Source organism: Pelodiscus sinensis, chromosome 14, assembly GCF_049634645.1.
Source record: "Pelodiscus sinensis isolate JC-2024 chromosome 14, ASM4963464v1, whole genome shotgun sequence".
Lineage (NCBI taxonomy): Eukaryota > Metazoa > Chordata > Testudines > Trionychidae > Pelodiscus > Pelodiscus sinensis.
The window spans coordinates 36,008,465-36,024,634 of NC_134724.1; the positions used below are offsets into that span (position 1 = coordinate 36,008,465).

At 62.5% G+C, this 16,170-nt stretch overlaps 1 protein-coding gene across 1 annotated transcript; it reads left to right on the forward strand.

The window, feature by feature from the left end:
• Positions 1 to 700: 700 nt before the first annotated feature.
• Positions 701 to 11,859, forward strand: NMB (neuromedin B). Its single transcript, XM_075897465.1, has 3 exons — positions 701 to 976; positions 6,071 to 6,282; positions 11,575 to 11,859. The coding sequence occupies exons 1-3, from the start codon at positions 826 to 828 to the stop codon at positions 11,620 to 11,622; spliced, it is 411 nt and encodes a 136-aa protein (XP_075753580.1). The 5' UTR covers positions 701 to 825; the 3' UTR covers positions 11,623 to 11,859.
• The last annotated feature ends 4,311 nt before the right edge of the window (positions 11,860 to 16,170 follow it).

Here is a 16,170-nt window from a genome sequence, read left to right on the forward strand (position 1 = left end):
ATTATTTCCACCAACACTGCTCCCCATTGTCCGTCCATCTGCCCACCTCTCCCCTCCTGCTTCCCCTGCAGCTCAATGTAAAGAGAGTCACCGCTCTTTGCTCCCCTCAGGTCCTGCCCCTCTTGCTGTGTGGAGCTGCCCATCCCACAACAGTGCGCCAGCCTGCCACAGTGTGGACCCCGCCAGCGGGCACTGACAGGGCTGTGTCAAAGCACAGCAGGTCCACAGGGCCGGACAGCGTGTGCAGGGGAGCACTGTTGTTTCACACCCGCCTTGTGGCTGTAGCTGCCATGTAGCCAAGCCCTTGGAAAGCCCAGAGCAGGGAGATGGGGCTTTCTCAGACGCCTCGGGCCTGAGCTGGCAGAACAAGTTCAGGGCAACCTGCCCCCACGGTGGGGAACACTAGTGACAGGTCAGGTCAGAGTCCCTGCTGCGGGCCCTGCCCGGGAGGCGCCCCGTGCCCACAAGCGCTGGAATCGGGGACGCTGGGCGGGGGCCCCCGGCTGGAAGCGGCCTCTGGCCCACACAGAGGCAGGGTTCACAGCCCCCCCCCCCCGCACCCCGGCCCGGCTGTCGCGCACACGTGGCCGGAGGGACCCGCCCGCCCCCCGGCTTGGGCGGGGCCTGGCGAGACCCCCGCGCGAGCCGAGCGCTGTGACTGGTCCGGCCAGGCCCCGCCCCGCCGAGGGAGGCTTTAAATGGGGCCGCGCGGGCTGCCGCCGAGCCAGAGGCGCCCAGCGTGGGGCACCGGTGGCTGCTGTTGCGCTCCCCGGCCCGTGGCGAAGCACCCGCGGCGTCTCCCCGAGCGCAGCGCGGCGGGGAGCCATGGGCGCGCCGCCCGCCGGCCGGCTCCTGGGCTGCCTGCTGCTCCTCGCCTGCCTCCCGGCCGCCCCCGCCGCCCGGCCCGACCTCGCCGAGCCGCGCAGCCGGGCGCCCCGGATCAAGGTTCACCCCCGCGGCAACCTCTGGGCCACAGGTACCGGCCGCGCTGCCGGGGCGGGCTGGCCGGAGCGGCCGGGAGCCAGGGCTGCGCTGGGGGGAAACGGGCGCGGAGCTGGAGCGAGGGGGCCGGTCTGGGTCTCCGGGCAGCCCGGGGATCGCTGCTCCGGAGCGCAGCCGGCAGCAGCCGTGCCGGGACCCGGCGCGGGGTGCGGGTCGGGGGCGGCCGGCGCCCCTCGGAGACGGGCTCTGGCCGCAGGGGGGCAAAACCGAGGGCTGCGGGGCTCGACTCCCCACGTCGCCGGCTGCTGGGTGCCCCGGCTTCGCGCTGCCCGGTCCCTTCCCTGCACAGCCCCGCTGTGCGTCTGGACCACGGGCTCCATCAGTTCGTGGAGGGTGGCTCCATCCAGGGCTGCTAGGCAGGATGGGGAGGAGCGGCTCCCCCCAGCCCAGCGGCTCCCCCCGGCCCAGCGGCGTCCAGCCGGGTCTGAAGCTGTGGCCGCTGGAGTGGCTTGTGCAATAGCGACCTAGCCACGTTATTCTGAAAATACAAGTCGTGTCGTGAGCCGAGGAGCCGCATGTGCCTAGTGCGTTGGACCAGCCTCTGTCAGAGGCTGGGAATGGGCGACCGGGGGGGCATGGCTTCGTGATTCCCTGTTTCTGTTCCCTCCCTCTGGGGCACCTGGCACTGGCCATTGTGGGCAGACAGGACGCTGGGCTGGATGGCCCTTTGGTCCGAGCCGGTGTGGCCGTTGTGATGTTCGCCCCATGCCCAGAGGTTCTACGAGGCGACTCGCTGCGGCCAGTCGGGAAGCGCTGGTGCCAGGATCAGCACAGGCACGGCTACCTGCGGACGTGTCCGGGTGCCTCCGGATGTCAAAAATGAACCTCTCTGGAAAGCGAGGGAAGGGGAGATTGGAGGAAGGAGGGTGAGGCAGGACTCAGCCAGGGGTCACTGTGCCTACTGCTACAGATGCCCACTGTAAATCCCCCCCTCACTACCCAAGACAGATGCCCATTTTAAAAGCGCAGGATTTGCCCTTCCCTGAAATCAACTTCCCTTTTAAAATCAACACCCCCCCCCCCCAAGAGATGAACCAAATGCAAGCCCAGTAGAAGTCTCTTGTGGCAGTCAGAAGCAGCCTCTCCTTAAGATCATAGAACCATAGGGCTGGAAAAGACCTTAGAAGGCCATCAAGTCCAGCCTCCTGCTCTAGGCAGGACCAACCCCAACTCAATCAACCCAGCCAGTGCTTTGTCAAGCCGAGACTTAAACACCTCTAGGGATGGAGACTCCACTACTTTCCTAGGGAACCCATTCCAGTGCTTCACCACCCTCCTTCGGATCCTTTGGTGCGATGCAGAGAGAAGTGTGAAAGGCAGGAGCGATTGACACTCTCGTGGGCTCTCCGAAGCGTGGCTGGCGAGCAAGAGGAGGGGACAAATTCTGGCGAGAAGTTGGCAGATGCTGTCTCAGTCACCCTTAACCCCCGCACCCTTCCGTTGCCCAGCGCGGGCTGCCCCGACGTGCTGCCTCGGCCCCTCCAGAGCAGCAGTGCGCACTGCGTTATTGTAGAAATAACCGGGAAATGCTCACCCAGCCTCTGAAGAGCCCCAGTGCTAAGAACTGGGAGAGCCGGTCCCCGTCTCTGGAACAATAACTTGTAAGAGTCCTGGGGCAAACCGAGGCAAAAAAGGGCTGTGCTGCTAAGAATCTTAATTCAGATCCATGAGCGAGTATCTGAGTTTGTCCACACTGCAAAGAGAGGTGTGGTCTTTGGGTCGCTGCTTGGGCGCTCAAGCCCACCAGGCCCTCTGGGGGCTAGCAAGAGCCTCTGGCAGAGCCCCCATGTCCACACTGCAATTTAAGAGGCAATCTGGAGTCCCTCTAGCTGGAGTCTGTCTGCTTGGGCCGGGGAGACTCAGAGAATCAGAACACGAGCTGGGAGGGACCTCAGGAGGTCGTTGAGTCCAGGCCCCTGCCTCACGGCTCCACCGAGCACTAGATCATCCCTGACAGATGTCCAGCCACAGGTTTTCCTGCCCCAGGGACGTTTTAGTGTAATTACATTAGGGTCGCTCTTACCCAGCTGCCCAGTTTTACTCACCTCTTGGACCAGATCCTGTGCTCCACTTAGGACTGAATCAAGACCTGCCTCTCTTCCTGGGGGTCCCCAGGAAAGCTGCTCCAAGCTCTCCCAGCTGCAGTGTGGACGCACACTTCTATTTTCACCTGGGCTGCTCACCAAGATCCTGTCTTCCCTGCTATTTTAACCCGAGTTACTAACACACCTCTTTTGTGGTGTAGACGTGCCCTAAACAGGGGAGGCCACCTCACAGGATCCTGCCCACTTGTCTGCGTGACAGCACCTTTAATTAATGAAATGTCAGAGGTAAATCCTAGAGGCTCAAGGAGCGGCTGTAGATAGAGGATTGTCAGAACAACTGTCCTTGACTAATGGATGATTCCAGTGCCCCATGTTACCTAGCGACCGTTCGCTAGTTGTCCCTGTTGTGGGTGCGTGGCAGGGTGGATTGTTACACGTCCCCATAGCAGAGGGATCACATCTTCGACGCAGCCGGTCCCAGGCATAGGAAGCAAATTCCTCAGGCAAATTCTGCTTTTGTTTGTAGTATTGTGCTCCACAGGTAGCCTCATTCACAGGGTACTGTGGTCTCCGCTCTGCCAGATCCTGGGAAACCGGCACAGGGGGTTTCAGAACATCAGAGGTAATCTGATATTAGCAAGACAAGGCGGGTGAGGTAATATCCTTTATTGGGCCAACTCTTTATTGTCTCTCTTTGTTGGAGAGAGAGACAATTTTTCTGCTATGCAGATTTCTTTGGGGCTGGACAAGGTACCAGTGTAGTAGCTGTGTCAGTCCCAGGATACTGGAGAAAACCTTTCCCAGACTGGAGAAAGAAGAGCTCTGTGGGGCTTAACATCTTGTCTCGCTCTAACTGAAGTTGGTCCCAGGAAAGAGATTCCCTCCCCCATCTTGTCTCTCTAATATCCCGGGACAGACATGGCTGCAATGAATCGCGGATAATAAAATCGTGTTGTGCTAAAATGCAAAGCGGAGACCCTGTCCGATATTTTAAGGCGAAGCAGAAATACGTTCCAGATTTGTGCTCTTTCTGAGAGAGAGGAAACCCGTTCTCTTTCAAATCTATTAATCTTTGTTCCGGCACCTTGGGTGCTGCTGTGAAACTTGCCCGAGGAGTGCTCTGCGAGCGAGCATGTGAGCAAGATGTGGGTGTGTGGGACAAAGCCGCCATGAAGCTTCCTGCAGACGAGAAGCGTGAAGGGGGGCGGAGGGTAGAAGAGCTGTCAGGTCACTTAATCTGCTTGGCAAGCAGAGAACCCAGGGAGCCCTTGGAGAAACATCCCCGCTAGACACCACCTTGCCCTTCAGTGCCCCCCTCAGTGTGGTTCGGTGCAGAGCAAACCCCCAGGTGATGTCAGTATCGCCAACGGCAATGCTGGCTCTGCCAGGGCGATGCTCGTTCTAGCTAGGGATGCTGCACCCCAGGGAGCAAGTTGGAACTGTAGCAAGACCACGAGGTCGCCAGGCCACAATGAATCCAGACTGTCAGCCTCTCAGTGCTGCTGTGTCCTGGGGCGCCAGCCTTAACCAGTGGGCTGAGCTGCCCGGGGACTGGGCTGGGGTCTGTAGTGGGTTGTGTTGATTCTCTGTAGCTTGTAGCTTACACCCACTGTGCCTGAGTCCCGGCAGGGTGTTTTTAGGGTTGCCAGATGTCTAGCTTTCGTCTGGAGAGTCCGGTAATAATTGCGTCTTCTGTTCGGTGAACAGAAAGACAGAAGGCCGGTGGGGACATTTTTCATCTGGGGGGAGCGGGAATTTAAAGGCGCAGTGACCTTTTTTCTCAACAAGTTTGGTTTCTCTCCCCCCCTGCCTTTCCCCCCCCCCCCAACCAAATTCACCCCACCACCATGTTCGGGATTTTTTTGTGACGGTATCTGGCAACCCTACGAGTTTCCTGGTGGCCCATATAATACTGGTCGGGCTGTGAGTGCTCAGCTCCGCCACTGGGGGGGGCGCACGTGACAGAACTTGTTGTGAAAAGAATTCTTCTGTTGCTGCGGAGGGCGTGGTGGTTTTCGCAGCCCGCGTGACGCAGCGAGGCCAACCAATGGGTAGGCGTAGGCCAGGCCTGGGAGCATGCGTGGGGACCCATCAAAGGCTAGACCCTACAAGGTCAGCTGTTTCGAGAGCCGGACTCAAAGCGGGTGCTGCGTCCAGCCTGCTCCTGGGGGGGCTGGTGCCCCACTGCTCACCTGGCCACACTGTGCCTTGGGTCCAGGCTGAGCCCGGCTCGGATTTCGCAGGTGCCACTGTTGATGCAACTTACAGCCCTTAAATGGCACATTGCTGACCGCGCGGGCAAATCGTGGGCGGCTTCGAAAGGTGCCGGCGTGCTCTGTGGAGTGTGAGACTGGCCTCCGTGCTGAAGCCTTCTACAAATGCCAGCCGTAAATCCCAGCCAAGTTCCCAGCCCCCAACGCTGCTGCCTCCTTAGCGCCCACCCAAGATGCTTTTATGGCTGCCTCCCTCTGACCTGCTAAGCTAACTTGCAGGTTGCTAGTGGGTGGCTTTTAAAGGGGAGCTGCCAGGAGGGTTTAGGGCTCTGAGCAGCATCCCGCTGGCTCAGACGGGGTCCCCCATGCCCAGTCTCTCCGTGGAAGGCACAGGAACCCTGCAGCAGGCTGGGGTGGGTCTGTGACCCCCCCCCCAGGAAAGCTCCCTCCCACCCACCGCTAGCTGCTGGCCTGGGAAGCAGGCAGGTTTGTCCCTTCCAACACTGGCGGCTGTTTCTGCTCCGGGCTGGGATCGCGCCAGGAGGATCGGGAGCGATGTTTGCAGGGCTCAAGCAGAACAAAGCGCGGGGCCGTTGTCCCTTTGGCCACTAGCTCCCCCTCTACCGGCCGCCTCCTGCTACAGAAGGGTTTGCGCTCCAGGGTCTGGAGCGTGGCTGTTGCAATACTGCAGGGGCTGCTGCCATGGCTGGTTTCACAGGGAGCTTGGCCTCAGTCCTTCTGCCGGCACTTTGAACTCTCCCCCACCGCCTCCTTCCCCGGCCCTCTCACCCCGGCCCCTTGCCGTTCCAGGTCACTTCATGGGGAAGAAGAGCATCGCGACCTCCCCGCTGCTGGAGTCTCCGGGAGACGCTGCAGCCGGCTCCGGCCCGGTGGCTTTCGACCCGACGCTCCGCGCCGCCCTGGGGGACGTGGAAGAGCTGCTTACCAGGGAGCTCCTGAGTCTCCTCGCCCAGGAGCGGCGACTAGACGGGAGCCGAGGCAGAGCCGATCTTCACAGCCAGGTGGGCGCTGAGCGGCGCGCGGCCGCAGGAGAGTGTGGCAGGGAGCTGCCTAGACCCGGATCAGCCTCCTTGGAGGCAGCTACCGGAGGGGCCGGGCGCCCCCGCGGCTGGACGGGTTGTTTCCCTGCCCACTGGGTGAGAAGTTCCAGAGGAGGCCCAGGGGCTGGGACCTGCCCCGGAGGCCCAGCGAGGGGAAACCCCTGTTTCTAAGGGCAGGTGATGGCTCCGCTGGAGCTGTGCTGCCTCGGGCAGAGCCCCCCGGGGGTCGGGAGGGGCTCTGGGCCTCTCACTGCAGCGGTGTAACCAGCTCGGGTTGACCAAGGGGAACTGCCGGGCGTGGCTAGTGCCTCCCTCCTGCTTCTGCCCCCAAGACCCTGAGGGGCAACGAGCCAGCAGAGCTGCAGTGCCAGAGCTGGGCCTGGCACCGAGGGTGGGTAGGACAGGGCAGAGCTGCAGGGACTCCACAGCCGACACCCAGTCACTGCCCCCCCCCAGCCCATGGAGCAGAGCGGGCGGGTCTGAACCCGGCCTCGAAGGGGGGCGAAGTGACGCCGGGCATTTCCCTGCTCACTTCTCTGGCGCGGAGTATCCTGCCTGCAGGCTGGGGAAGGCTGCCCAGCCGTGCCGAGCACAGGCGCACAGGGGAGTCCACCGGGAGCAGCAAATCGGTGCAATAAGAGGTCTCCAGGTGCCTGTCTGCTCCCTGGCATGCAGCGGCTCTGGGGACGCCCGTGGCTTCGCGTGCTGGTGAAGGGGCAGGGGCTAGGTCTGGCTGGAGCGGACAGAGACGGGGCTGGCATGTTTGGAACCGAGCGTTGGGCACCGCTGCAGCTGGGGGGCAGCGCTAGGAGCTCTAGGGCAGCTCCGCTTTACCCCCGTGCATTCTGCTGCACAGGATGGTCCCTGGCCCTGTGTGGCCCGCAGAACTGAACCGCAGGGAGAGCCCTGGGGTGAGCACTCACCGGCTGTTGGTGTGCACAGGCCCCTAGGTGCCTGTCCCGCACCCCCCAGCACAGTCCCTAGAGCGGTGCTTTCCGGGGGCTTCAGAATGCCTCCCGGGGGGCTTTGGAGTTGGCCTGTGGGAACTGTGGGTGCAAAGGGCCAGTTCCCACAATCCTCTGGGGGATTCCCCTGTCGCTGCCACGTAGCCCAGGGCCTTGCTTGAGCTCGGAAGCCGGCGCGGCTGCTTGGAGCTGAGGTCTCTGCTGGCGGCTGAGGGGCAGGCCGAGGAGCGGCTGGGGGCTGTGCCAGGCGAGAGCCAGAGCAGGGCAGCGCCTCCTGGCTGTGGGGCCCAGGCCTGGAGCACGGCCTGCTGGGGCCAAGTTCTGGAGGGGGGGAGCAGCTGTGACACTTCCACGGGAGGGAGGAGGCTCTTGGCGCCCCCCCAGTGACAGCTGCTGCAGAGCATGAGGCTGGGGGGTGTTGTCGCCGGGGGCTGCATGGGGAGACGTGAGCAGGCAGCGGGGGGAATGGGGGGGGTCCCCAGGGCTGACCCCTGTGGCGTGCTGAGGTTCAGCAGGCAGGGAGCCAGCTGTGGGATTTGCTGAGGGGCAGGATGGGCAGGTGCCTGCGGAGGGGGGGGGGGGGGGCTGACAGCGGGAGGGAGGTGGCTGAGCTGCGCTCGCTGCGCGGTAACTAACTCTGCACCCGTCGGGTCTCCCTGCCGCAAGCCCCGGCCTGCGCTGGAGCCCGGGGAGCGAACTGTCAACGCTGAGCGCGGAGCCAGGCCCGCGGGATGCCGTGCCCTGCCGACAAGGGGGTGGTTGCCGTGGAGCCGGGACGTGTTGGGCCGGGGGGCTGCTCCTGCCTTGCCCCTTGGCTCCCATCGGCGCGGTTGGCTCGGCTCGGCTCTCGGGCCTGGCTCGGGAGTCGCAGGCCCTCGGTGGGCTGGTCTCTGCCGCCTGCTTGGGCCTTCCCAGTTCTCCAGCCTCGGGCTGCGCAGGGCGCACTTGGCGCACAGCTCCCTCTGTGCTTGGCCAGGCTCCGCGTGGCCCCTGTGTGCCCCTCAGGCACAGCACCGCAGGAGGCCTGCCGCAGTGTCCCCACTGGTTAGGGCCGGGGCTTGGCCTCCAGCCCTCGCCCTGCCAGGTCAAATCCCTTGCGGGGGGCAGAGCCCCCATCTTTGGCCCTGCTGGGCTCCTCTCTCAGGTGAACCCAGTTGCCCAGGCTTGTGTGAACCTCCACCCCACGGTGCCCAGTAACCAGTCACGTGCGTGCCGCTGTCAGGCCTACCCTTCCCCCAAGCATGGGCTGTGGCTCCCAGCCTCGCCTCGGGTCCTGGGAGCTGCCAGTCCCCTCCCGTTCCTTCCCCTGCTCTCGCCAAGCTGCTGGCACTGGGGCCGCAGCTCCCTCGCCCTGCGGGGCCCACCCGCCTCTCTTCCCCCTCAAATTTCTGCCCCTCACGGCGCTCGGCCTCCTGCCGGCAGAGAGTCACCGGCTTACCTCAGCCCTCCTCTTCACCTGGGCCCGGGCTCCCTGCTGCCTGGCGCTGGCGCCAAGAGATGCTACGTCCCCTGGCTGAGCTTGCTCCAAAAATTGCCCCTTCCCAGCTGCCTGCCCTTCCCTCCAGCTCAGTATTCCCCCTTTGCTCCCCTCCTCTGAATGGGGGATGGAAGCTGCTGCCTGCCCCCCCCCCCCCACATTTCTCAGTGCCTCTCTCCCTGGTGCAGGGAGACCCTACGCAGCGTGGCACTGAGCAGGGAGCCTGGCTGTGGGCCTATGATGGCCCCCCTTTGTCACACAGTGCCTGGCCATGGGCCCTGCCTCAGGTACTGAAAGGTCCCCCAATGGGAGTGCGCCCGACAGAGCCGTCAGTCCCCGTAGCAGGCTCCATGCGGCAGCCTGAGGTGCTGCCTCTCCACGCCAGGCCTTGCTGCCCAGCCCTTAGCACGCCCCCAGTCGGCAGCATTGTTGGGAAGAACTGCAGAGTAAAACTGCTGTTTGGGCCTTTCGTGCTGCGTGGCTGGGCCCTGGGAAGGGCCTTCATCACCCCTAGGGGCTGAATCGCCTGGACCTGTCTGGCACCGACATGCCTCAGTTTCCCTGTGTCCTAGATTAGGGTCCTGGCCTCCTGCCCCTTGATGGGTCTTTTGCACCCGCCCAGCAACTGTCATGGGCGGACGGCCCAGGGGTGTTTGCTTGCTGGATATGATGGGCCAGGCCCAGGTCCTGGCACCCCCTGCTGCTCGAGCAGCTGTCACAAGGGGGCGCTGTGATCTGGTTGATGACGCATATGCGTATTGTGATATGGCTTGAACATTCACAGAGCAAAAGAGTCTTTCACAGTATCTTAAACCTACCTTTAACAAGTTTTATTGCACAGGAGCAGTTTTAAAAGCACTATATAAATTTAGTACTAAGCAATTAAAACAGCATTAAAAGCGATACTTAAAGGGAATAGTTAACAATCCACATCTAATCCTTAACCCAGCTTAGCAGCCTAATTCTTAATTCAGTTTCACTCAAACACACACTCATATCCTCTGTGGCTGGCCAGACCCCAGGTAACGTTGGTTAATTTGGTTGAGGCGAAGTCCGACGTGCACGTCACCCCAATATGCCGAATCAATGGACTCCAACTCGTGGGGCAAAATGGTGCGGTATCGATCTCCTCGGCTGGGGGGATGCCATCTGCTAGTTGCACCCAATCCAGATAGGGTGAGACAGAGGCTGGTCGCGCTCAGTCTGGGGCTCTCAGTGACTGAGAGAAGCCAGGATCAGTCACATCTCACGGCCCTCTGTGGACATTCCTGTTGAACAAAGTTTTTGTGTGGGCATACGGGGTGGGGTGACTCCTGGGAGCTGAACCCCCGCACAGCTGGGGAGAGATCGAAAGGGTTGGGACTGTTGACTTGAGAGGGGACGAGGAGCTCGCAGCGACTACACCTGTGACTGGTACAGAGACGCCACGCTGCTGTTCGCCCTGCCTCGCCATAGCGGCACAAAGGCTCCATGACCTTGAAAGGGAGCGAATTTAAAAGGAGAGATCCTTTCTGCACACCATGCGTGGCAGGCCTGGGGAACTCACTGCCATAGGATGTGAGTTTAAATCGGAGAGATCCTTTCTGCGCACTGCACCCGGCGGACCTGCGGAACTCACTGCCACAGGATGCCAATGAGGCCAAGAGGGTCACAGGGCTCACAAAGGGCCCAGAGGGTTTCTGGGGCTTTGGAAAAGATCCTGAAGGGCAACAGTAATTCTGCTTCAGTGCTGCCTGCCAGTCCCACTGTGCCACTTGGGTGGCATAGAGCCGCGAAGTTAGTGGATGCAGCCAGGTGAAAAGTCTCGCTGCGGGGGGCACCTCCCAGCTGGTGCAGCCAGCTCCTGCAACTGCTCCCTGCCTGCTGTGGGGAGTGGATGGGGAGGAGGGGAGTGCTGGTACACTCCAGCATGCTGCAGTGGGCAGACACTATACATTAGAGCACCCCAAGGCTGCTCTTGTCTATCCGGGCAGGTGCAGATGCTCCATGAACTGTGTCTCACTCCCTGCTGGCCTTTCTTCCCTGCTCTACTGGGTGGATTGTGGAGCAGGAGAGGATCCACCTGCTTCAGGGACATTCCCAGGAGCAGATCAGCCCTCGTCTGCCTTCTCAGAGGTGCTGATCCATTGGGAGGCTGAGCTAGCAGGGACTCTGAGGCTCTATGGGGTGACGGGTCCCGTGTTCCCATAAAGGTCTGTTGGAATAACGGGCTTGCCCCCGACGGGCAGGTGACGCTGTCCCTGCAGGTGACGTTACTGCGCAGTGGCGCTGGAGATGCTGCAAAGCGCTGGGTAGCTGCGGGCTATTCGGGAGCCGCAGGGAGGCGGTGCTGGCCCCGGGATGGAGCCGGGAATGCAGGCCGGCTTGCAAAGTGCCGTGACTGCAACGTGGTAAAAACTCCCCCGGCTTGGTCCCTGGGCCCCATGCAAGTTGTTTGACCTATTGGTTACCGGGCCATCTGGAGCTGGCCAATCGCAATGCTAGGCTTTTTCTGGGCCAGCTGGTCCTGAAATCCGAGCCCAGGTCACAGCGATACCTGGGTAGGCAGCTGGATGGAATTCCCTCCCCCCAAACCCTGCCCCATCTGGATCTGCCGGGGCCTCAGTGCTGCCAATTAGTGAGTTGGGGCCAGTGGATCCCCCACCAGCCTCTCCCCCACTCGTTTGCTGTCTGGGCCAGCTCCCTCGAGGGGCACAGAGGCTTCTCTATGGGCGTGAGGGATTCCCCGGGACTCGCGCTGCCCAGAGCCCTGGCTGGGTTAGGCCAGGCCGCCCTTGTACCCTGACCCTTGCTGCCGCTTTCTCGTTGCAGGAGATGAGCTTGGTGCGGAAGGTGCTGGCGAAATACCTGTCGGACTGACGGAGCGGCGCGGGGGCCGTGTGCGGAGCCGCCCGGGTCCTGGCGCCGGGAAGGCCGGGCTGCTTTGGCGGCGGCGGGCACCGTTTGGATTGTGGCACCGTGGCGGCGTTGCTCTTGTCGCACTGGATAGTGGCCGTGGCCGAAGGCGCCCCGAAGCCCTGGTGGTGTCGCCCGGCGGGTCCCGCGTTGCTGCCGAGGTCAAAGAGCCCTTGGCAATAAAACCGACTTTGCCCAGCCCGGGGGAGCGCGTCCTTGGCGGTTGGCAGAGCCAGCGCGGGGGAGGGACTGATCTGACGGGCAGGGTGGGGCGCAGTTGAGGGGGTCTGGCTGCACGTTGGGGGGAGGGGGTTGGGGTTCTCAAGGACCGGCCTGGGAGGGGCTCAGTGAACCTGGCTCCAGGGAGGCAGGGGGGTGGGATGCAGCCTGGGACTGAGCCCCAGGTAGACACGCACAGAGAAGTGAGGGACTCTGAGGCCCTATGGGGATGGGGCATGGGGATGGTGGGGGAAGGGGGGATGTTTGTGGGGTGGGAGGGAGGGCTGGGGTGGTGTAATGTCCGTGGGGTGGGGTTTGGGGTGGTGGGGAGGTGGGACATCAGGGAGAGGGCTGTGGGGTGGGATGTTGGTGGGGCAGGGTTCTGGGGAGGGTCGGGGGGAATGTTGGCATGGCTGGGGAGGAGGGTCAGGGAGGTGGGACGAGGGCAGGGCTGTCGGCGGGGCTGGGGGGAGGGTTGGGGAGGTGGGTGGCCTGGTGCAGCATGCCCCCAGGAGCTGCCTTGCTGCCTGCCTTGCCAGCCAGGAGCCACTCCAAGCCCGGCCAGGAGGCGGCCGTGCACTGGGCCCATTCGCAGGCCGGTCCCTGAGACGCACCGGTCGGTCTCCCTGCCGGGCCTGTTCCTGGAGCAGAGCTCAGCGACACCTCCGGGAAGCGGCAGGGCTGGAGAGCTGGCCCCTGCCCTGGACAAAGTGCTGCCGCCGTTAATGCCTTTCACCACTACAGACCCGCCTGCGGTGCCCAGCCTGACGGTCTCGCTTCAGCTTCCAGCCCCTGGGCCTGGCCCCACACAGCCGGCAGGTGGCAGCCGCTGCCCGAGACGTGCTGGGGAAGCCAAGCCTGTGCCCGGGGAATCCCTCAGGGCCTGCTTCCACTGGGCCACCCTGGAGCTGCAGCTGGCGAGGGCAGGGCTGGGGCTGGCTGGGCCCTGTGTTCTGCGGGGAGCTGAAGATCCCTCCGGGGGAGTGGGACCCAGCAAGTCCCCATCAGGCCCGGTGTAGCTGCCTGCACTGGGGAGACACAGGGAGTCCTGGCAGGGATGCGGTGTCCGGCAGTGGGTGTGTTCAGGCTGTTCCTCCCCACGTGCAGCACCTTGCGCGAGGCTAGAGCGCTCTGTCTCCACAGCCCCGGCTGCACCCCATCCCCTTTCGCTGGGGAAACATGGGAGTCCAGGGCCGTGGGGGGGTTTCCCCACAAGCTAGCGACTTGCCTATGCTGAGGAGGAGGCGGGAGAACCGAGAGGCTGTGGGAGAGTCACAGTGGGCCGTGGAGGAGCACTAACAGTCTGCCCGGCTGTGAGGGATTCAAGGGGGGGTGACTGGAGCTCTGCCACACAACCTTAGCACCCCCCCCTGCAACTTGGGACCATTGATCCTCGTTCTGTCACCTGCCCCCACTGAGATCTGCCTCTGTGGACCCCCTCGCTGTGGCTGAAGGCACCAAGCCGGCGCCTGCTGCTTGGCAATGAGGCCATGAGTGTGGGTGGCATCTGGCCTGGAAGGTTAGCTGGGGCTGCATGGCCAGGGGCTGTGAAGCCCCGCTCGCTCTGTGTGGGATGGGGAGCGTCCCCTGCAGCTGAGGAAGACAGAGCCCAGCTCTGGGGGTGTCCACAGCCCCCCCTTGCTGCCACCTGCCCCAGAGCCCCCAAGGGAGTGGGGATGTCTCCAACATGGGCTGGTTGAGGCCTGCCCTGCCCGTTTCCAGGGCTCCAGCTGCAGCATGGGAGGGAGGGGGCAGGCTCTGGCCTCCAGCCCTGCCCCACTCAGGTTTTGGGAGGGTGAGCAGAGATGGATCAGAAGCCACGGAATCCTTGCTCTGGCCCTCTTGGGTTGTCGGAGCCCTGCGGCTGAGACCTGGCACAAGCTTACCAAGGTGATGGCTTCCCTGGGGTGCCCTCTCCCAGCCCCGCTAGACAGTGGGGTGCGGCAGAGCACACGGCCCTGCAGGCAAAGGGGGAGGGAGCAGAGAGGCTGTTCTGCACGTCAGCTCCTCTCCCAGCAGGGCGGGGCTGGCATCTCCCCGCTGCCCAGCACATTCAAGTCCTGGGCGAGGTCCCACGGGGCCAGGTGTAGGGTGACCATTCCTAGCGGGGGGAGGGGGGCAGTCCCAACAGGCAGAGTTGTCCCAGATCCCCTGTGCTACTGCTCCATGCTTGCCTGGGGGCGTTCACGGGGGGCCTCCTCTCTTCCCCCTGAAGCCCTGCCCCTGAACCAGGCCAGAAGCCAGAGCTGGGCAAGTCATTCCTGGCTAGCGGGGGAGCCCTGGAGTCCTGCCCCGTGAGACAGGGCCGCTGGCTGGGGCTGCAAGTTCAGCAGTGAAAGGTCGGGATGGGTGTTGCAACGCAGCGAAGCATTTTCCCTTTCCAGCATCCAGACTCGTCCTTGTTTCCGACCCTTTGAATGCCAGCTCCCATGCAGGCGGGTGGGAGCGGAGTCCGTGCCAAAGGACAGCTCAGAGGAGGCTGACTCAAAGCTTTCTCTGCTGCAACCAGGGAAAGCAGGCGCGCTGAGTGTCATCACCGTAATAACAGGAAGGCTGCTATCTGCGGTGGTAATTACACCGCCTCTTTCTACAGGAAGCCCAACCCTGTTCCTTGGAGAATCCCTCACAAACCTCCCCCTGGCTTCACTGCAAACAGGAGCAAGTCGGGTGAGTTTCTCCATTAAGCCCCAGCACAAACTGTCCATAGCCCAACAAGGCTGAAAACGACAACAGGTTTATTTTTTGGCAGGCGTTGTAGCAACCACTTTGGCCTGTTGCATTTTTCACAGCAACAGCAATTAACCACCAGGCCAGTTTGCCAGGGATCGTGGTGGATTGTCTTGTCGCTGACAATCTCCCGTCGCTGACAATCTTAAATCAAGTTTGGGTGTTCTTCTCGAAACTCTGCTACAGGGTTACTGGGAGCCGTTCTCTGGCCCGTATTAGGCAGGGGGTCAAGCTAGGATCACATGATCCCTTCTGGCCTTGGAATGTAGGACTGTGTGGCAGTTTGTGGGGCAGTGGGGTGAGTTGTCGCAGCTTCTGCTGGCCTCACTGGCGGACGCACCCAGCCCAGACCTTTCAACGCTTTGAAAATTGAGGTGAAGGCTGAGTCTGCGTGCGGGTTGTCAGGGCCAGGCGTGGGATGGAAGGTCTAGAAAACAGCGATTAGGACCACACAGCCGATCCGCAGCATGGGAGGAGGCGAGTCGGTGACTTCCCCGTGGCCCACACGATGGCCAGCGTAAGAGATTACTAATGTGATGGGAAAGGGGGCGACAGGCAGGAACAGCTGAAGATGCGCCAGAGTCATTGAGTGTGGCAAGACAAGAATGGAGTGTGAGGAATTTCAGATGCTCTGCCCATCCTGTCCTTAGCCAGTACCGCAGAGATCTACCTTGGCCACCACCTGTCTCCAGAATGCAACACCCAAGAGACCACACAACCTCCACCGCTCCCGCTTGTAACCCAGCACCCCCGACTGAGCACAGCCCCACCACCCTGTTACCAAACACCCCACTGATCTACCCCCCCCCACATATCCAACACCTCTGCCACCAAGCACAACCTCCACCGCTCCCGCTTGTAACCCAGCACCCCCGACTGAGCACAGCCCCACCACCCTGTTACCAAACACCCCAGTGATCTACCCCCCTGCATATCCAACACCTCTGCCACCAAGCACAACCTCCACCGCTCCCGCTTGTAACCCAGCACCCCCGACTGAGCACAGCCCCACCACCCTGTTACCAAACACCCCAGTGATCTACCCCCCTGCATATCCAACACCTCTGCCACCAAGCACAACCTCCACCGCTCCCGCTTGTAACCCAGCACCCCCGACTGACCACAGCCCCACCACCCTGTTACCAAACACCCCAGTGATCTACCCCCCCCCGCATATCCAACACCTCTGCCACCAAGCACAACCTCCACTGCTCCCGCTTGTAACCCAGCACCCCCGACTGACCACAGCCCCATCCATTACAGCATCCTCTGTCACTGACCCCACCCCCTCCGTTCCATCCGTTACTCAATAGCCCAGTGACGTGCCCTGCCCCGCCTCTGTTCCCCAGCACACCGGTGACCCTCCACAGTCCCCCCGGCTTCAGCCCCTACACAACGCTCCCTGGGCCCTATGCCATCCCCTCTGGCCTAGCCCACCACTCCGCCAACTTGTGTACTCCTCAGGACTGGCCACGTCCCCCTGGGGCCAGGGCAGAAGTGCCCGGGGGGGGGGGACCTGCAGGCGGACTAGGTGGATTTGAGGACTGGCCCTGAGGCAAACTGAGT

Bases quoted from the DNA above. Each gene is read 5' to 3' on its own strand.
- NMB (XM_075897465.1), top strand. From the start codon at position 826: ATGGGCGCGCCGCCCGCCGGCCGGCTCCTGGGCTGCCTGCTGCTCCTC. The intron at 977-6,070 runs GTACCGGCCGCG...TTGCCGTTCCAG, and splicing joins CGGCAACCTCTGGGCCACAG to GTCACTTCATGGGGAAGAAG. The intron at 6,283-11,574 runs GTGGGCGCTGAG...TTCTCGTTGCAG, and splicing joins GAGCCGATCTTCACAGCCAG to GAGATGAGCTTGGTGCGGAA.